This window comes from Oryzias latipes, chromosome 23, assembly GCF_002234675.1.
Source record: "Oryzias latipes chromosome 23, ASM223467v1".
NCBI classification, from domain to species: domain Eukaryota; kingdom Metazoa; phylum Chordata; class Actinopteri; order Beloniformes; family Adrianichthyidae; genus Oryzias; species Oryzias latipes.
In genome coordinates this window covers 2,660,431-2,680,140 of record NC_019881.2, presented here as the reverse complement: position 1 = coordinate 2,680,140, position 19,710 = coordinate 2,660,431, and the positions used below count along the sequence as shown (strand labels likewise).

At 41.7% G+C, this 19,710-nt stretch overlaps 1 protein-coding gene across 1 annotated transcript in view; it reads left to right on the top strand.

The window, feature by feature from the left end:
* Positions 1-19,710, top strand: part of LOC101161849 (cyclin-dependent kinase 17) — a 52,738-nt gene that overhangs the window by 7,625 nt on the left and 25,403 nt on the right. The window contains exon 2 of the mRNA XM_023952141.1: positions 18,246-18,389. Within this exon, the coding sequence (XP_023807909.1) occupies positions 18,263-18,389 (127 nt within the window). The 5' untranslated portion in view covers positions 18,246-18,262. The remainder of the gene's footprint in view (positions 1-18,245; positions 18,390-19,710) is intronic.

The window sequence follows — 19,710 nt, the reverse complement described above, 5'->3', positions numbered from 1 at the left end:
GGAAAAATGAGCTATGCAGTTTGTATCAGACCTGGAATTGACATAATTCTACAGAATTCTCTAAAAATAATCCAAAAAGGTTTGTTTTGGCTTGTATCTTTCAAACAATGTACAAAATGGAAAATATTACGAAGAGAACCAACCAGAAAAAATTATTACCAACATTTTGATCTTGTTTGTGATTTGCTTTTATTAAGATACAGACCAGGGTCAAGCTTAATTAGTGAGAATTTCTATAATCAAAGTGATTCTGGAGGTTTCAGATTAGTACTATCCAATTTAGCCCAAACCATTCCAAAAAGAAATATGGCCGAATGGTAGCTGCATAGTCAGTGTGCTTTCATTCAATGGGTGAACCGTATCAGAGTTCACTTGCAAGCAGACCAAGACACTTTTGGATCTGGTTTTTGGATCCCAAACAATATTACAATCGTTGTATTCAGTCAGATAGCTCCCAAACAGGTTACAGGTTTTTGGGCATCACTACAGACTTTTGGCACCCAATCCTCTTTACTCTTTCAAACTGGTTCCTGTTCCAGTAGCAGTAAGGTGTTTGTTCTGGCATTCACGGATGCAGGAACTCGAACAATGATCTTTCTGGATCTTGTATTAAAGTGCCTGCCTTCTGTGATGTCCTCACATGAAAACAACACGCGTTGAGTGAAGCATTGTAGCAACAAAATAGCAGCAGGACTGGCAATAATGGTTGTTTTTGAGTTATTTTTCAGTGTAGTCGTTACAGTGATAACATGAGCAGATCCAGGTTGGATCCCGGCTTTTGTTCTCTCTTGTGTTGACCCCAGATACATCTGCTTTCTGGAGACACAAACTCAGTTAAAACCCTTTAATAATCGCACAGCAGTACGGTGGATTAGAGAGAGGTTTAAAGAAGGGGTAAGAACTACTCATCTGGGGGCAACAAGAAAAGCTCCTGTTTTTATTTTATTTTAGTCATATTTGTTCATATAATGCAACCGTGGTGCAGCAGTAGGGCTGATCGGATTGGAAGATTGCAGATTCTGTTCCCGCCCTGCCCCCCGCCCATGTGTCGAAGTGTCCTTGGGCAAGACACTGAACTCCACCTTACCTCTAGTGTAAGGTTGGTGCCAGTCTTTGGCAGCGTGTGACTGTGTGTGTGAATAGGTGAATGGGACTGTGACTGGAAAAGCACTTTGGGCCTTAGAGAAAGGTAGAAAAGTGCTATACAAGTATACGGCATTTACCATATTGACTAAACATCTATCCATCAATCCATCCATTTTCTGAACCTGTTTAAAAATTATGGGACAAAGGGCCGGTGACTAAACAGTGAAACGTCTCTGTACTAAATAAGTTTTGGTCCATGACTGTGTCCCACAGTTTGTCTCATTAATATGAATGTCTAATGCCTTTACATCAAGTATCCCAAGTGCTTGACTACATGTCTGTACTTGACCTCGGTAACAGTAGCGTGTGACAGTCCACCATGAGCTATGACGCCTGTACAGACGTGGCGTGTGTGAATCTTTGGGAAGAATTGGTCATAGGACACAAAGATGACTCCACAGTTGATGGCTTTCTGCTTTCATTTCTGTAAAGTACATGCTGTATTTAGAAACTTACACATGTTGCAAGTCATTGGAGTCAATATTAAAAACAGAACAAAACCTCGTCTCTGCTCCTGCTCCAAAACTTGGCTGTGGATCCTGTCTCTGGCTCGTCTCGCGCCCCCAGCCGTCCCCCCACCCATCTGGATGAAGCCCATCTGCTGGACTATTTTAATATGTAGTTGTAGAGTTACATAAGTTAATGCTTCTCTAAGAGTTCTGGTACCTTGCCTGTCCACCCTGGGGGAGGATCCCTCCTGTATTTGGGCACCCCTGAGGTTTCTTCTTTTTGGGGGGGGGGGACTTTTTCCTTACCGCGAAGGAGGGGCTAAGGGGAGGGATGTCCAGTTTAGTTTAGTCTGTTTAGTTTAGTTTAGCCATTACTTATTGAATTCTATGGCTTTATGTTCTTTATGATTCATGTTTATAACACGGTTACCGGTGAGAAGCCCATTCAGACGACTATTGTTGTAAATATTAGGCCATATAAATACAGAGGGAGCTGCGTTGATCTAAATGAAATTTTGAAAAATTTCTAAATTGAATTTAGATCAACGTTAGCTGGAATAGGCTGTATTAACCTTGTGACCTCAACAGGGATTAGAAAATGGATGGATGGTATTGTGGAGAAGTATTTAAATATTTACCTAAATGCAAGTCTGTGATTTATGAGCTGTTGAAAGTCAGTTTTATAGTGATGGTCTTCTTGACATGGATCTCAGTCAACCACAAATCGTGTTTTTTATGTTGTGCATTTGAGGGGTTATCTTGAAAAAACTGCAGTGCTAGATACTTTCACTATATGTCAGCTAGTGTCTGAAAACACGTGAACCTAGCTTTTCATTTCATTGTCCTAACAGCAATTGTGTTCATTAATGTTGTTTCAAATAAATATAAAAAGAAAATTCAAAAGTTTACATTTGTTACATTGACTATTAATTGCATTGATACAAATGTCTCAAATAAACGCTCTAATGTTGCTGCCAAGAGCGCTCAGCTGTTGTTCAGTTGTTCCGTACATCTTGTACAACAGAGCTTTCACCATCTGCTGCTTTCTCCTAAATAGGTTTTAGATTTGAAGCAAACGATAAGGACTGACCATTTTTTTCTGCAGGAACAAACCATTGTGGAGTAAGAATTCACAGTTAGGTCATCGTGTTTGCTGTGTTGTTAGAAGAATTATTTCGTGAATCCTTTTACCAGGTTTTGTGGCACCGAAAAGTATCAGTCGACTGAAAATTATGAGTTTAATCTGAAATACTTTTCATAAACAACTCAACTTTGAGGTAGTAAAAATATAATCCAGGAAAACACATTGTTTGATTTTAAAGAATTTATTTGTATAATGGTGCAGATATTAAGTATTTGGTCAATAACAAATTGCCACATGACAGATGTCAGAGGTTTCCTGATGGTGTGCAGCAGGTTTGCCATGTAGCTGTATTTTGGCCCATTCTTCCTCGCAGATCTTCTCAAGAGCAGTGATGTTGACGTGTATCTATGTTTACTATGTTTATTACATACCTCTCATATTTTAAGGGGGACTTGTAGAATCAGTGATGGACAAATGCTTTTCTGCCCCACTGTACTTGTTATTGGAACTTAAGAAATCATTTTTAAAAAACCCAAAGATTATGACCTAACTGTAACTCTGCTTGACTGCTTTCATAAGTTGCACATTTAACCCTTAGATTTTTAGATGCAGAGGAGAACTGATTAAGATCAGGACTTCACATAAAGATTCTTTTGGCTGTTATGATACTAAGTTGCTTGTTTAGTTAGTTAGATCTGATGGAACACAAAGGATCTCTGGTTTTAATTTTTGGTGTATTTTGTAAGTGAAATACCAGATCCAAACATTTGTACATTTTGTTCCCTGATTGAGACGAGTTAATTTATTTAGATTAATCTGAAAAGGTTTTGGGACTGCAATAACAAAAATAACAATTTTACAGAATTTCACCGGTAAAAATAACCCAAAAACATTTGCATTTGTAGTAAATGTGTTCTACACAGTAGAATAACTGGCAGTAGTAGATAAATTAGGTTTAGATTACATTTTGTAGCTTTCTGCCATTGAAATAAATGGGCATGTTACATTTTTGCTTTAGTTCTTTTGACATTTTATTAAAAAACAAAACAAATGTATGCTGTTTTATAATTCCCATAAAGCATATCTAGACACAAGTGGTGTCCTCACATTATTGATTTTATTAAAGTTCAACAGACACACCATGGAAAAAAATGAAAAACACATACAAATAATTTAATATTCTCAAATAAGACAAATCCCGACATATAGCATTTGTATTTGTTGAAAAATACCAACATAAAACGAAGCTACCTCATTGGTTTTGCACTACCAGAGATGAATTATTTTACTTTTTCTCTCCTTTTCTCTATTAAGTACTCACCGCTTTTTATTTTCCTGACTCCTCTTTTTTAGATTTGGCTACAGTGCCATCTGAAGGAGGCGCGTAAAACTACACAAAATAAAACAAACCTCATAAAGCCATAGAAAGACACATGAAAAATAAGATGCGGCAGTTGAAAGTTTGTACAAAGCAAATAAGCTAAAGATGCTTATTTACAATAAATAAACATACAGGAGTGTTACTCTGACATTGCAACCTTATAGAAACTTGGCTAGCGGCATGCTAATATTTTAACAACAATCTAAATTCCCTCAGTAGCCTTAAATCTGATCCCCCTGATTGTGGAGTGTGCAACAAAAAAAGCAGGAAGGTAGAAAACAAAAAATTACTTTAGTTCCACTACCTCTTACTTTTAGGCAAGGCAAGTTTATTTGTATAGCACAATTCGTACACAAAGTAATTCAAAGTGCTTCACAAAACAGGAAAATGCATTAAAATCACAATACATAACAGTGCAAAGATTAAAAACACAAATGATCATTATAAAAGTTACTTTAAAAGAAAGGAAATAGAAAAAAATGAAAATATGTGTGGAAAAGGACCCTTCAGTTATAAGGCCTGTTCACACCGGGACGAATTTCGCCGGCGATTTTCGCCGACGTTTAACGCCTCGTGACTAAACAAAGGGCACCAACGAGAGTGTGCACACCGACGCGAAAAAACGCCAGGCGTTAAAGCGTCAAAAAAAAAAAAACGCCTCGGGTTCGTTTTTTTCTTTCGACGCGTCGCGTCGAAATCTACTCGACCAATGAGAACGGCGCTTTTGCTCACGTGTCTGGAGCTTCTGAAGTTACAGTAAAACACAACTTGGGGGCGCTCAAACACAAAACTGCCTTGCTGAGCACACATACCAGCGAAGAAGATAGACGCCAAGTAGCGTCTACACAGCCGCGAAGCAATAATGACGGACATTCTAAAATATCCCCGAACCAAGCACCAATTGGAGCTACTGATGCTTGAAATATTCATGTTTTCTTTGTTTGATTCTGACAAGCGCGTAAATACTTGCTCTCTTCTTCTGAGTGAAAAGCGACTTTAAGAAGCGTAAAGTTGCGCAGCGCCACCTTGTGTACAGGAGTATTTCTGTTTTACATTAAGCGCCATCTAATGTCAGGGAATGAAATTGCATGTTCCCTCCACTCATCGTCAGCGAAAATCGCCTGGGTGTGAACACAAAAAACGTGGCGAAAAACGCTGGCGAATAACGCCTGGGGAATATTCGTCCCGGTGTGTACGGGCCTATACACACGGCCAAACATGAATGGTTTGAGTCTGGATTTGAACCTCAACACAGTAGAGGCCGGTCTCACAACCTCAGGGAGACTGTTCCAGCTTTTAGCTGCATAAAACTGAAACGCTGACTCCCCTTGTTTGGTCCTGACTCTGGACACCCGCAGGAGGCCGGTCCCTGAGGTCCTCAGAGTACGAGATGGTTCATATGGCGCTAACAAGTCAGAGAAGCAAACTGCTTTAAAGTCTATTCTGTGAGCTACAGGAAGCCAGTGCAGAGACCTGAGCACAGCACTGATGTGACGGTACTTCCTGGTTCTAGTCAGGACTCGAGCAGCAGCATTCTGGATGTACTGAAGCTGTTTTACAGCTCGTTTGGGGAGGCCGGTGAGCAGGCCGTTACAGTAGTCTAACCTACTGGAGACCAATGCATGAGTAAGTATCTCCAGGTCTGGCTTTGACACTGTGTTTTTGATTTTGGCAATGTTTTCAGATGGTAAAATGCCGCTGATGTTACTGACTTGATATGGCTGTTAAAGTTCAGGTCAGAGTCCGTGATGATTCCTAGATTTCTGACTTGATTTGAAGGTTTCAGAGACAGAGAGTGAAGGTAGCTGCTGACACTTTCCCTTTGTTTCTGTGGACCAAAGACGATGACTTCAGCCAATCTTTTATAACAATAATCTCATTTAAATCCATGAATTAATAATAAATCCTGTAATTAAACATTTCTATTTCTATCAGTGACTGATTAAGACCATGAATCACTGAAAGCTTCATTGAGACTAGGAAATGGCGGGCACGTTGATTGTATTCTGATCTGAGTCAGTGATCTCACAAATCAGGATGATTCACTCAATGACACATTTTCATATCAAGCCATTGTGTTGTGGTTTATTAGGTTCTTGAATGAGTGGGCAATTTAGAAGCTTGCAATTTGATGTCATGCCTTGTTTTCGTTGGTCACATGCAACCAAACACCCTTTTTAGCAGAGTTTTTGTGGTTTTTAAGGCCAATTGAGGAACTTTCTTCTTTCCTTCCTGTACCGACTTTCGTTTTTTTAATCTCAAAAGAGAAACCTCTAATTACCCGAGCTGAGCTGATGGTGGGAGAATCATGGCCTCCCACACAGGCGCCATCTACAATCTGTGCCAATACAGGGCATTGAAAGGTCACAGGAAGCTGCATCGAAAATTGGACTTCAGACACTAACTGGTCCCACGGGGAAAACCGTCCAGCCTTACAGCCACGTCTAATTACTTCTTTATGAAACGCGATTGAAGTGTTTCCTTTTTGTGTTTTTGCGGGGTTCGCACCACGTTAGCTTCTGTGAGCGCCTCATTTCTCTTTATCCACCCTGTCAGATTAGCTGCAGACATGCCTTAAAACCGTTTTTTAACCACCAATTTGAGCAGGTTCTTCCCTACGTTTGTTGTGCTACTCAAATATTACAAGTCATCTATTACCTTGATAGGAATCAGGGAAGTGTCCATTGAAAAACAAAGCCGTACAATTTTTAGACCTGAAACAGTCTGCATAGTTTTCAAAATGACATGAAGCTGCTCAATTTGTGCATCACAGCACCAGAATTGCACAAATTGTCTTTGAGTTTGTCAGAGTCTGACGTGGCGGTTTATTGGTATCACTCTGCCTCAGCATGTGTTGACCAACCTTGTTTGGCACAGGTGGATGATGGGATCAATGTCTGTCAGCCCAAGAACACCTGTTCACCAATGCCTCTGGCCTTAAAGACACGAGTTGGAGACAAAGACTGATGTGAAGCCAAAGCACAAGAAACCACAGTTAGAAACTAAAGAGTGTAAGAATGGAGAAAATAGATGGTGGGAGGAACTGAAAGTGTGTTGATTCTCTTGTTAAAGATGATCTGAAAGCTCTTGGTGTTGGTAGATGAATCCTCCAGACAGGCAGACTTGTTTTGTATCATTTTCTTCACATCCAAACCACAGATCAGAAAAAAACGAAGTAAAACTGTCTTTTCTGTTCAGTTCAACATCATTTGGATAGTATTCAATCAGCGGGAACACATGTTGGGTGTGTGGGTTCTCATTTAAGCTTCTCAATCTTCAGCTCTTCAGCAGCAGTTGATCAACAACCAAACATGCAGGCATGAAAACACATTCTTGGATGTTTTGTTCGTCCAGCTGTGTACGCACGTGTTCCTCAAACCGGAAGTTTCTCACTAACCTCTCGTTAATCTGATGCATGTTCAGACAGACAAACTGTACGCAAGAGAGCATTTGGTGGCTGTGCCTGCTGCCTGATAACCCTTGTGCTATCCCAGGCACTTTAACATTGGGAGTGGGGTCATCTAGACCCACTAGACAGTGATCTGAACCTTTTTTCTTCAATGATTTGTGATCTCCACTGGTGTCCATGGATTACATGAAATCTTTCCACCTTTATCCACCTTTGTCATGGTAGGGAGAACACCTCAATGGAAGGGGGGGGGGGGGGGTCATCTAAGATAGCACAAGGGTTAAACTATGTAGGTTGAGAAGTAAATGAAAACATGAAAGAGACTTTTGGGGTAATATAATTGAAAAAAATGTCACTGACTGTAGCTTCTACTCTGCAATCTTCAGAATCCAGACTAAAGCGACTGAATTCAAAGCTGCGTCTGGCTCATTCGTGGACTTCATTCATGCATCTGTCCGTACAGTAAATGATGGGAAACCCACTTGGTTATACAGACACGCCAGCATGTAAACAGCAGCACACAGACATGCTTCACTCCAAATAAAACTGCCACAAATAAACAACCACTTTGACTGCCCAAACAAAACGGAGTCTGTTCATGGATGCAAGCCAGGACAGCAGCTTAGACTTGAGCGGAATATTAAATGTTTTATGTGGTTTAGCTGTGAGGTTGATAAACGCCTTGTTTATCAAATACTTTGTTAGAAATAAGGAGATACAGCTCTTTTTTTGTCAATCTTAATTTCACATCAGCATTAAGCAACCATACAGATTTATCTTCATTTACCCCTCAAATACAGTAAAAACTCCAATGACCCATCGCTGCCACCTCTTCAGAGCTGTTCTGTTTTGACAAACAGCTGCAACGCCATGAGACCTGAGGCTGATGTACGGCAATAAACCTGCAGGCCGTAAAATCAAAGCATTGAACTAAGAAGTGCAAACTTCCTGTGCAAAGCTGAGGTGAAGCTGAAGAGCTGAGCAACAGCAGCTCTCTTTGAGGTTCAATGGCTTTTAACGTGTCTCTGTTATTTTTAATTGTTCCAACATATTGACAGTTTTACAAGTATCAGTTTCTTTTATAACTTCTGTTTGTCTGATATTTGTTTACTTTCATCCTACAAAAGACATTTAAAGCACACAGGTATGACAAAGCCAAGAGGCTGTTCCAGATATCTGTGGCCTGCCAGAGGCTCCGCCTCCTTCGGTGTGCGTGTCGCTTTGCAGAGTGATTATAGCCGATGGGAAGGTATCATAAGAGGATCAGCTATCCTGCACGTGACTTGTCTTCTGCAAATGGAAAATAAAACTCTGTGCCATTGCCTTGACCTCAAACGCCTCGCGCTCAACCAAGCAAACCCCCCCCCCCACACACACACACAGTCATGTTGTGTATTTTGTTTTTTAACCATACCTTTCCTGTTGATGCAACCGGATGACAGTGTGTGGGCGTTCTGCCAGCCACGTGTGTGTTTGTCAGCTGAGTTCCCTCCATGTTTTGCTGGGTTTTGTCATGCGGCAGCAGAACCATATGGTGCATTTGTTTGTGTTTTGTGCGTCATCGTCTTCATCATCTTCCTTCTTTATTGTTGATGTGCATTTTCCCAGTCTCTTCCATTTGTTCTCCTGATTTCTATCTTTCCCTCTTGATATCTTTTGTCATCTTTGGATTTCATGCTAACACTTTGAATTTGTGTCTGTTGTTTTTATTGTGAAATTATGAATTTCTGGACGTTGATTCCTTCTATAAAACCTTGTTTTCTTGCAAGTGTTCTAAAATTACAAAGCATTGTGTATTGCATGAGTTATTATTACTGTTTTTCCCAAATGTGGCTGCTGCCACGGCAGGGTTAGTAAGGTAGCTGTAGCCCAAACACCCCTCAGTCTGGATGCCACCGGTGCCAGATGGGACACAAAAGGCCTCCTGTTCGGGGTCTACCCCAGGCCCTGCTCACAGTGTGTTCTGCCAGAAAGGCCTCCACAGGAAGGTATCCTGGGGTTATCTTCATCACACTCCCCAGTTCAGAGAAAAGGCAGCAACTTCACTGTCTGCCAGTGTTCCGTCTGAGAAGAAAACTCTCTCGCTAAAGGTTGAGGTAAACATTAATGGGTAAGCGCAGACCAGCACGTCACCCTCAAGCTGTCTCGCCTCATCTAATGTTGCACTCTGCTTGGTGTCTCGATGAGTATGAGGTCATGTCAGACCTGCTCCATCATCTTCTGGAGAGCAACGTTTGCCTTTTATATTCCAGCTGCTTCAGATGTGCTTAACAACAACTAGAACTTACTAAACATGGTAACCATTGATTACAAGTGACTGCAATTGACTTTAAAGGCTAACTGGAATGAAAAGCAAGCAAAGGATAGTCATTAAGACAAAAGAATTTCCCCTTTGTGGGATAAATAAAGTTTATCCATTCTATTCTATTCTATTCTATTAAGTTTTCTTTTTGTTGAGCTGTTTATCGTGTCTCCAGCTAACAAAAGCTAACTTTCCTGCAAAAAACCACTGAGCATTAAAATTTTATAGTGTTATTTCAAATACTAGCACAGATTTGGTAAAAGTAGGATTTCGTTTTGAAATTGTGTTTTCCAGTTGTAATGAATTGTAATTGTGGTCATGATAACAAAATATGTACTGGTCGTGTACAGGGATTCCAGTTTGCCAAAATGCAATGATTGATTTTTATATCTAACCCTTTAACGCAGGAGATATTTGGTAAAACGGGTAACCTAGTTACTGTAGTGGAAAGAACCAAAATGTTGGAGCTTGAGCTCAGGTGCTACAGGGTTAGTTTTAGCATAGCAGACAGGAAGTGGAGACAGCGAATTGATGTTTGAATGTTTAGACTTAGGTTGTTATCCTGAATTTCAGTGATTCATTTGACTTTAATGACTTGGACAGTGGTTTCAGGTCACCCAGACTATTTGCTGAATTAGTTTTTAACAGTCTACTTTATTTTAGACCTTTTCCTGTGTTTTAGTGTGGATGAATGTGTCTACTGTTTTTAAATCATGTATGTGGATGACATCATGCTCTCCCCCAGAGTTCTGATGGTGTTGTGTAAGTCATTGTTCAGTGTAACCTGACTGAAGCTCAGCTGTACACACTCTATGGTCTATGCAATTTTAGTTACTTTCCAATTTTTCCAGCTTTTAGCAGTACAGTCTTGAGATTCTTTGATCACTTTTATTTCATTCTTTTCCCTCCTTTTCCACTTAGACTTTGGTTCATCATCATCTAAAGACATGTTTCTGTCGCTTCTCATTTGTTTTTTTCCTGGTAACACCAACATTGCAGGCCTTTGTAAACTCTCCAATGGTGCACATACCGGGTTATTTCAGCTCACCCCTCTGGGTCAGTCATGCTGAAGTTTCTTGTTTGGTTTTCTCTCAAACAAAACAAAGGGTCTTTCAGTGGAAAGCGCCCACTGCACTGGGCAGCAGCACTGATGCTCTGTTTGTGCATGTTCTTCCAGCCACACAAACACATACTTGTGACTGTACTTGGCAGCGGAAATGGCTGCCTGGAGGCTGATGGTGGCTAACAGTTTTTCACTTATGTAAAACTCTTAACCTTTTTGCATCCTAAAATATTTGATCTACAGTTTCTACAGCTATTTAGCTCTGTTATGGAGTTGAGATAGATACTCTGTGTTCTTTGGAGGCTTTGTGTTGGCGTGTGTTGTGTAAGAACCACAATGGTCTTTGCCTGTAATGTACACTTGCTTTGAAGGCAGCATCACTGTGTCATCAGTAAGTCAACCGGAGCTATCATTCTCAGACACTCGTAGATGAAAAATGCTTTTTGTTGAGCCCCTTTGTGGGGTCCGATTCCATCTTGAGGCCTTAAAGGTCCATCTGTCACTTTTTCTATTGTACGTTATTTTCAATCAGTGTAGGTATATTACTGCGAGTGTTAGAGATAACATAAAACTTCATTAAAAGTTCTGAAAAAAGCAAGAATTTTGACTTGTTACAGAACATCTAAAGCATATTTATTCTATAGAATTTTCAGTAGTTTTTTTATCGTCTTTTTGTAATCATGAAACACAGCAGGGCTTTTAACAATTACTGCTAAATAAAAATATTGATTCAGCACCTCTCTATCTGAAATTGGCTTTTTTGCAGTAGAGGTCAGCTAATTCAGGCTTTCCTATAGCTGATATTGATCCAGGCTTTTAGAAACCACCAACACCCAATAGCTAATGTGGAGTCTCTTTTCTCTGTCTGACGCATTAGTCCAGGTTTTAATTATCAGTTCTTTTCATGATACATACTTTCATATTGCCTAGAGATGTGCTTACTTATCTTTTCACAACAAAACATCATGTATTATTATAATCCAGCCTCCTATATTCACATTAGGGGCCGTCATTAACCCTTTAAAACCAGAGTTTTAGCTCCAGAGTTTTCATTCTTTTTACCACTGGAACTCTTCAACCGTTTAACATAATTCCAACTGATTGTAAAATGAGGAAAAGCAGCTTTGTGCTTATGTTTGACCTTTCCCAGTAGTGAAGTGCAATGAATGTAAATCAGCTGATTCTGTTGCAAAGACATTTTACGTTAGTAATTTGTTACATATTGGTGCAAAGCCGCTTTTTTTTGCGTCAGATGGGCTTTCTCTCGTGATCGAGTAAATCGTCAAAGATTTACAGTATGTCGAAGACCATGTGCTCTTTAGGTGTCACGGCGACATCAACCGTGTTAACCCTTGTGTTATCCTAGGCACTTTAGCATTGGGAGTTGGGTCATCTAGACCCACTAGACAGTGCTCTGAACCTTTTTTCTTCAATGATTTGTGATCTTCACTGGTGTCCATGGATTACATGAAATCTTTCCACCTTTATCCACCTTTGTCATGGTAGGGAGAACACGTCAATGGAAGGGGGGGGGGGGGTCATCTAAGATAGCACAAGGGTTAAAGGGTAAGGATTTGGGAAAATGTAACTAGGTTTAATCTGTAGTTTAAAATCCTACATGAAAGGCCTGTTGACCAGCTGGTTCCTTTGTTGACATTTTTTCCATATGGGTATTTGAACCTGCAACAAAAATAAATGAATATTCCCATTTGATAATGAATTCATGTTGGTTGAGGACATTTCTTTTTAGAGACCATTTGATAAAGGCCCAAAAGTCATTTAAATGAACAATTTACAATGAAAAGTTTCTTTTTGTTGGTCAATTACAGTTGCATAGTGTTTAGGCCATCTCAATAAATCGCAAATGTATCGTTATCGCAAAGTCAGCCTGTGCAATACACGCATCTCAAAAGACAGCGTAAACTGGCAAACGGTTGCGTTAATACAGATGCTAAAACTATCTTATGGCAGCTTGAAGAATTAAATTGAGCCCTTTACACGTTTGGTCAATTGGACGGATCCCTTCATGTCATTGACCAATCCCTTTTATGGTAGATACCTGCTTTCTATGTAGACGAGGGTCACATCGAGTATTTTTTAAGGTAAATGATGTATTAGTTTTTTTTTTTTTTTTGCTATATCACCGTATTGAATACCACTATCACATACTTTGAGATTTCCTCAGATCATGTAGCCCTAACTTGGTGCACATCAGCTAAACTCAGAATAACTGTTTGTGCTCCTACAACTGTGAATCCGTGTTAAAAATAGATTCTTTAACGATCACAATCTAGCACAGAATGACTCAGAAAAATCTGAATTGGCCAAAAATAAAACCCGGATTTGATCAATGGATCTCTTTGAGGTGTGAGAAAATTTCTCCTCGGGCCCTGTTCTGCCACGGCTCCATCCTGTCAGCTTTCCATGAGCACAAAGACGATTCCATCTATTTTAGAGCAGCTGTGATTCTCATATGAGAGTCTATTTTCAGCGGCCGTTTTAACAGCGTTAACCGCTGTTTGTCTTTGGAGATGACAGCGCTGCTGGCGGACAGGTCAACCCTCCTTTCAACCCGTCCTCTGTTCTCTGTTCTTGCTCTGATTGTGTCAGCTCCAGAAACCTTCTCACAGAAGATTGTAAGGGGAGGCTAGATTTTAATATTTGACTAGAGTTGGCTTCTTTTAAGTCTGACAGCTCTTTAAACTTTGAATAAAAGCAAGTAGTGTGAGACAGAATCCGAATTCTTCGAACAATGGCGCCGACCTTCCACTAGGCAAGGTGGGATTCAGTGTCTTGCTCAAGGACACTTCAGCACATGAGCAGGCAAGGCGGGAATTGAACCTGCAATCTTCCGATCTCAGGTCGACTGCCCTCCCACTACACCACGGCCACCCTGGCGCAGTGCAAAAACTGGTGTTTTTTTCATTTTCCGAGCGCTGGCAGCTACTCGCTAATGTGAATGACCGGCGACTGTGATGACATCATCAAGTGGGAGTGACTCCCTAATTAGAAGACACTGTTTTCCTATTGTTGTGTCCGAACTCCCACCCTAACCCCTAACCACTAAAAAACTATATAGTGTGAGACGATGAAGTGTCCTGGATTTTAAAAGCTATTCAGACACCACACTCACTACTTTCTTTTTTTTAAGCGATTTCAAGACGTTAAATTCTAATTGATATGAGTGTTTTGCGACTATTGGTTATGAGTCCACTGTCTTCTGAAGATAAAAACGTTGATGGTTTATCAAAAGAATACATTTAAATACATTTTTATTTAGTAAAAAATGTTTTGATGCAATGCATTGTGGTCTATATTTGCCGATCTAGTGAGCATCGATGCACACTGGTTTATCGCAGAGACTTCTGGGTAATTTCGAGGGCACTGGATTTTGGAACTGTAGATTCAGACAGCTGTACTAAATGGCAAACCCAATACATAGTGCACTATAGGGGTTAGGGTGGGAATTCAGACATAGCCTATAACTCTCCGTTTGGAGGGCTAAATGTAGGGGTAGCGAGAAGCCATAGGGGTACGGAGAAGTCATAGGGGTACGGAGAAGTCATAGGGGTAGGGAGAAGCCATAGGGGTAGGGAGAAGCCATAGGGGTACGGAGAAGTCATAGGGGTACGGAGAAGTCATAGGGGAAGGGAGAAGCCATAGGGGTACGGAGAAGTCATAGGGGTAGGGAGAAGTCATAGGGGTACGGAGAAGTCATAGGGGAAGGGAGAAGTCATAGGGGTACGGAGAAGTCATAGGGGTAGGGAGAAGCCATAGGGGTAGGGAGAAGCCATAGGGGTAGGGAGAAGTCATAGGGGTACGGAGAAGTCATAGGGGAAGGGAGAAGCCATAGGGGTACGGAGAAGTCATAGGGGTACGGAGAAGTCATAGGGGTACGGAGAAGTCATAGGGGAAGGGAGAAGTCATAGGGGTAGGGAGAAGTCATAGGGGAAGGGAGAAGTCATAGGGGTAGGGAGAAGTCATAGGGGTAGGGAGAAGTCATAGGGGTAGGGAGAAGTCATAGGGGTAGGGGAAGAACCGGGCTTCGGACTTACTGTATTTTGATGCTTTTTCTGCAAAGCTCCCTTGGAATCGGACATATTAGAAATATTGAACAGCGACAATGACGTCAAATCATCACCTTCTAATAAACACTTCTCTGCCTGCTGTTCTTTACTAGAGTAAAGATACAGGAGCTTTGGAGTCATTCCAGTGACGTAGACATGCGTCCGTTTCCAACAGACAGCAGCTTAAAAACATTCTTAAAGACCCACTGCACTGAAAATGGTGTTTTTGCTGCTTTTAACATGCTTTCTGATAGAGGAGGACATGTGTAAAGAAATTTGAGCTCAAAATTGCAATTCTGAACATTTCTTTATTTGAATTGTTGTAAATGAAAAATTGTCGTTTGAAATAGTTATGTGGAAAATACACTGGGTGAGCCACTAGCTTCCACTAGCAGACGAATAGATCTGTGTGCATCTTTGTTTTCCTCATGGGAGCTGGAATCTGGATCAAAACTGCTCCGATTTTCATTTTCGCCATTTTTGTCTTTATGTGTTCAATGTTAGGCTGGTGTTGTGAGGGGCTGTAAGAGAGTGTAAACAGAGAGCTCTCAGCAAAGGAGAGGGAAAGTAGGGGGGGGGGGGTGCTCTGCCCTCAACTCAACTGTCCTAGAAAACAACACAGGTTTTTTCATTTATGACCAAAAATGGCCCAATCGTAATTAAAACAAACCCCCCACTGGGAATGCTTTGAAATTAAATTGAAGATGAACGTAGTGGGACTTTAAGTGAATCACCAAAGATCTCACAGATCTACATTCATAATTTATAGCCCAATTTCTTCCTTGAAATCAGCTAAACTTACTTTTTCTTTTCCCCTTAGTAAAATGTCTGTTCAGATATACATAAAATGAGTGAAAAGAACTTAAAAATGAAAACTAAAAGCTAACACTTAAACAGCATCGAGGTCTATGTAAGCACACCACTAATGGATAGTTCTGTTATGAAAGTAGAAACTGAAAGAGACCACACCAACAAGCCCTGCTAACTATATCTATGCAAATGCTGATTTAGTGTAAAATCGTCTTTTCAGTTACAGGAAGAAGCCACAGAAATATCTGAGCTGTGCAGCAAAAATACTTCTTGTGAGATTGCAAAAAGTTGCATCAATTCAAGCTAAACTAAAGCTTTCTTGTGAATTCTTTGCATTTACCGTCTCGCCACACAAGGGCCTGATTTCAGCCTTCAGACTGCTGCTTTCTTCGATCTCCACTTTAGAGAATCTTAAAAAATGTCCTCAACATTAGAAAAATGTTACCCCCTCCGGAATGAAACGCCACTTTTGTTTTGACACAAACGTTTGCACCAGCAGGATTTTGGGGAACCCTTGGTTGGTCTCCTTCTGAATGATCCAATCCCAAAGCGTCTATAAAAGCAGTGTGCTGCTACTGAAAGCTCCGTTTGTTAGACCGCCGCCTCCGCCGCCGCCGCCTCAGAGAGCCTTTCTCTGGCTCTGCGCCGCTGTCCATGCTTGTACTCACTCTGATGATTTCATGGTTTTTTAACCAAACACAAAGACTCCATTATGGCTTCGTTCACTGACATAAACTCTCATTTCTCTCATATTTCTTCTCTGCCTCTTCCTCCTCCTCCTCCTCGCGTTCACACTCTTGCAAACATCTCCCAGATCAGACGTGATGCCACATTTTCCGTATCATTACGTCTGCAGTTGCAGGGGGGGGGGGGGTGAAGGGGGAATCGAGGAAGACTTGAAAAGGAGGTTAGGAGAGTGTACAGTGTGTGATAATTAGCCTAGTGATCAGGCCTGGTCCCTAACCCCCCCCCCCCCCACCACCACCTTCTCTTTCTTTCATCTCCCCTCCTTCCGACTTCCTCGGATGCACTTGGGAAGCATCCAGAGGAATGGGGGGGATGTGGGTCAAAATGTGTTGGTGAATATCTGGAGGGGCTTTGATGGGGAGGGCGTTCTCCCTCACTGCCTCTCTGTTGCTGGCATACTGCTGATGTTGCTTTTTGAGTTGAAATCCGCACCGCCACCTACGCACATCATTCCGGTTTGCCAGAGGCCGTACTTTCAACGCACACGCATCACACACGCGCACGTCACATGGGTCTCTTTGTTTTGGTTCGCTGCAGAGATAAAACCCCGTCTCTGTTACACTCCTCTGTTTGGGAGACAAAGAGCCCCTATCCCGTCAACTGCGAGCGCGCCCGCGATTGGACGTATTTACCAGCGCCTTCCCTTCATTTATGCAGTCTGATTTTTACCAGTAGGATTTGCAGAGGGGTATTTTCTCGTCTACCTTCCCCCCTCCACGAATAAACAGCTTGATGGGTTTTCATGAGCACAAACCTAAGGCGCCATCAGATGGGCATGCTGACACGGCCAACACGGCCAACACGACACACTTCCTGCCAAGGAGCAGACTAATCAAGCTCAGGTGTAAAGATGTCGCCACACCTGCATTTCCTCATAGGAGTAAACAGTAACAATGATGGATTGGGAACACAAATATTGCATAAAATCTTAGTATTTCTTTGTGTGCTCCACCCCTGTTCTTTGGGTGGAGGTGTGCATCATGTCCAGCTTGAGCAGAAGTCTCTCCAATAGTTTAGGTGCAGATGTTGTAGGGTAGAGAGTCTAAACAGTCAGGTTGTGGCGGTGTGATGGCGGCAGCTCGTGGCTCTGATTGGAGTGATGCTCGCCTCGCAGCAATCAATGACAAACTTTTGCATCCGTGTGTGAGAACAGACGGCCAGATGGTGTCCCACGAGCACAAGGAAGCTAACAACCTTGAAACTGAGGGGGGGGGGGCGCTGTCAGCAGGGGTTGACTTGTTTTGCGGCGGTGGTCCGGCAGAGTGGGAGGGGCGTTTCTGCTGCTTCCTTGCTGCATTTCCTCCACGCACTTTGCAAGCCAGCTCGTGCACACGTGAAGCAGCACAATAAGCGAGGCCCGGCCTGAGGCTGCTTCAACAAGGTGTTTCCTGTGACCTGGGACACCGCGGCGTCCACTCAAACACGCCTGTCTGGAGGAGGAACGGCGTGTGCGCCCGCCTCCCCTTCTTCAATCAGAGCTCGTTAATCTCTCCGATGTGTGAATGTTTGTGTAGCAGAAAAACAGCTGTGTTCAAGAAACGTGACATTCATGCTTTATTCAGGCCCTCTTCATGGATTATTCATTTGCTGTTCAGGCATTTGCAGAGTAAATGAATATTGGATTAAAAGCTGCTTTAGGTTATTCATGAGCTGAGATATTTTGGGCTTTTCAGAGGCTCCTGCCGTCTCCGACACTGTTGTGAACCTCCCGTGTCCGTACGGTCCTTGGCGTTTGTTGCGGGGTTTTCACAGTGTGTGAGTGACGTGTCTTCCTCTGTGTCCCTCAGGCCGTCACTGCTGTGTTATGGAGAAGATGAAGAGGATAAAGAAGCGCCTGTCGTTAACGCTCCGCCCCAGCCAGACCATCGACGAGTCTCTGTCCGAACTGGCAGAACAGATGACCATGGAGGACGGAGGCACCAAGGACAACGGTAAATCACCAACATACGTTTTACTTCACCTTCAGGAGAAGTCGAATGGACAGAATTTCCGATCATTCGATCTAAACATTGAGTTAGAAGCCCTGTCTATCCCTGGAAGACGTCGTTGTTTTAACAATATACTTTGTTAAAGGAAATTGGCTGGTATCAGACATAAAAAATACCTCATATTTGCATTTTTATTTATTCTGAAAGAATCTATTACTCCCAATGATTCCATTGATATAATTCATTTCCAGTGTGAATCATGAATGCAGTTTTAACACAGTAGTTTTTGCTCCAGTGTTGACCTTTTCTAAATAAACTCTTCTATTGTTTCTGCGACTAATGTAAACCAACAGCTTCTGACGCCAAGAATCCGTTTCTTAGCTTTAGAATCCGTTGAAATTACGTAAACGCCTTGACGCAGAATTTATTTCCAGCAGTGAACAAAAATCGTCACTTATGTCTTTTGCTTTCAAGTAGATACTAAATTAAGGTGAGATTGGAGCAGAAGTGGGTTGATGCATCAAAAGGGTTAAAAATAGTGGAAGAGTTACGGCAGTTCAAAGAACGTGTGTTATTTCCTGTTAAACCTATATACATATACATATTGCAGCTACTTTTTTTATTAATTATATTTGTTTTTCTTCAACAAATAAAGTGCTTACTCACATCAATACATTACAACTTTAGGAGGACCAAATAAAAGCATATAACTTTACCATTGAATGAATGTTGAAGAGCAGTGATGCAATAAAGGACGACAGTATCAAACAGTTTCTGTTGACTGTAAATGACAACTGGACTGAGTGAGAATGACATCACCCATAGAAAATGACTCTCTTCCATCTCTGATTAATGAAGTGAAATTGGTCGACATTTTTGTGACATAGACGAAACGATTCAGGCTCCATGTTGGAGCCATACATCCTCAGTAACCACTGGTTGGTCTGAGTCAACATTTCTATGGCAACCACTCTCACCAATCAGGAGTGAGCTTGCTGGATGGCCACCCCCTACCACTTGAAAGCGGGCTACACAAAACCTGTCAATCAAATGTTATGAATGTTTGACATGGAGGCCAGCAGGCACCACCTACTTTCATTGAGGCATCTGATTTAGTTTAAAGCTTGAACTGGTTGCAATACAGAAAAAATGTTATGAAATAAAAACGAAGATCAACAAAAACATGTTGAGAAAAGGTAGCAGAGCAAGAATGGTTATTTGAACAAATAGAAGGACTGAGTAACAGGATTTCGGCTTCTTGGAACCAGCAGCTACTTCCTGTTTGGAACGCGCGGGGGGGGGGGGGGGGGTGTCACTCAATCCT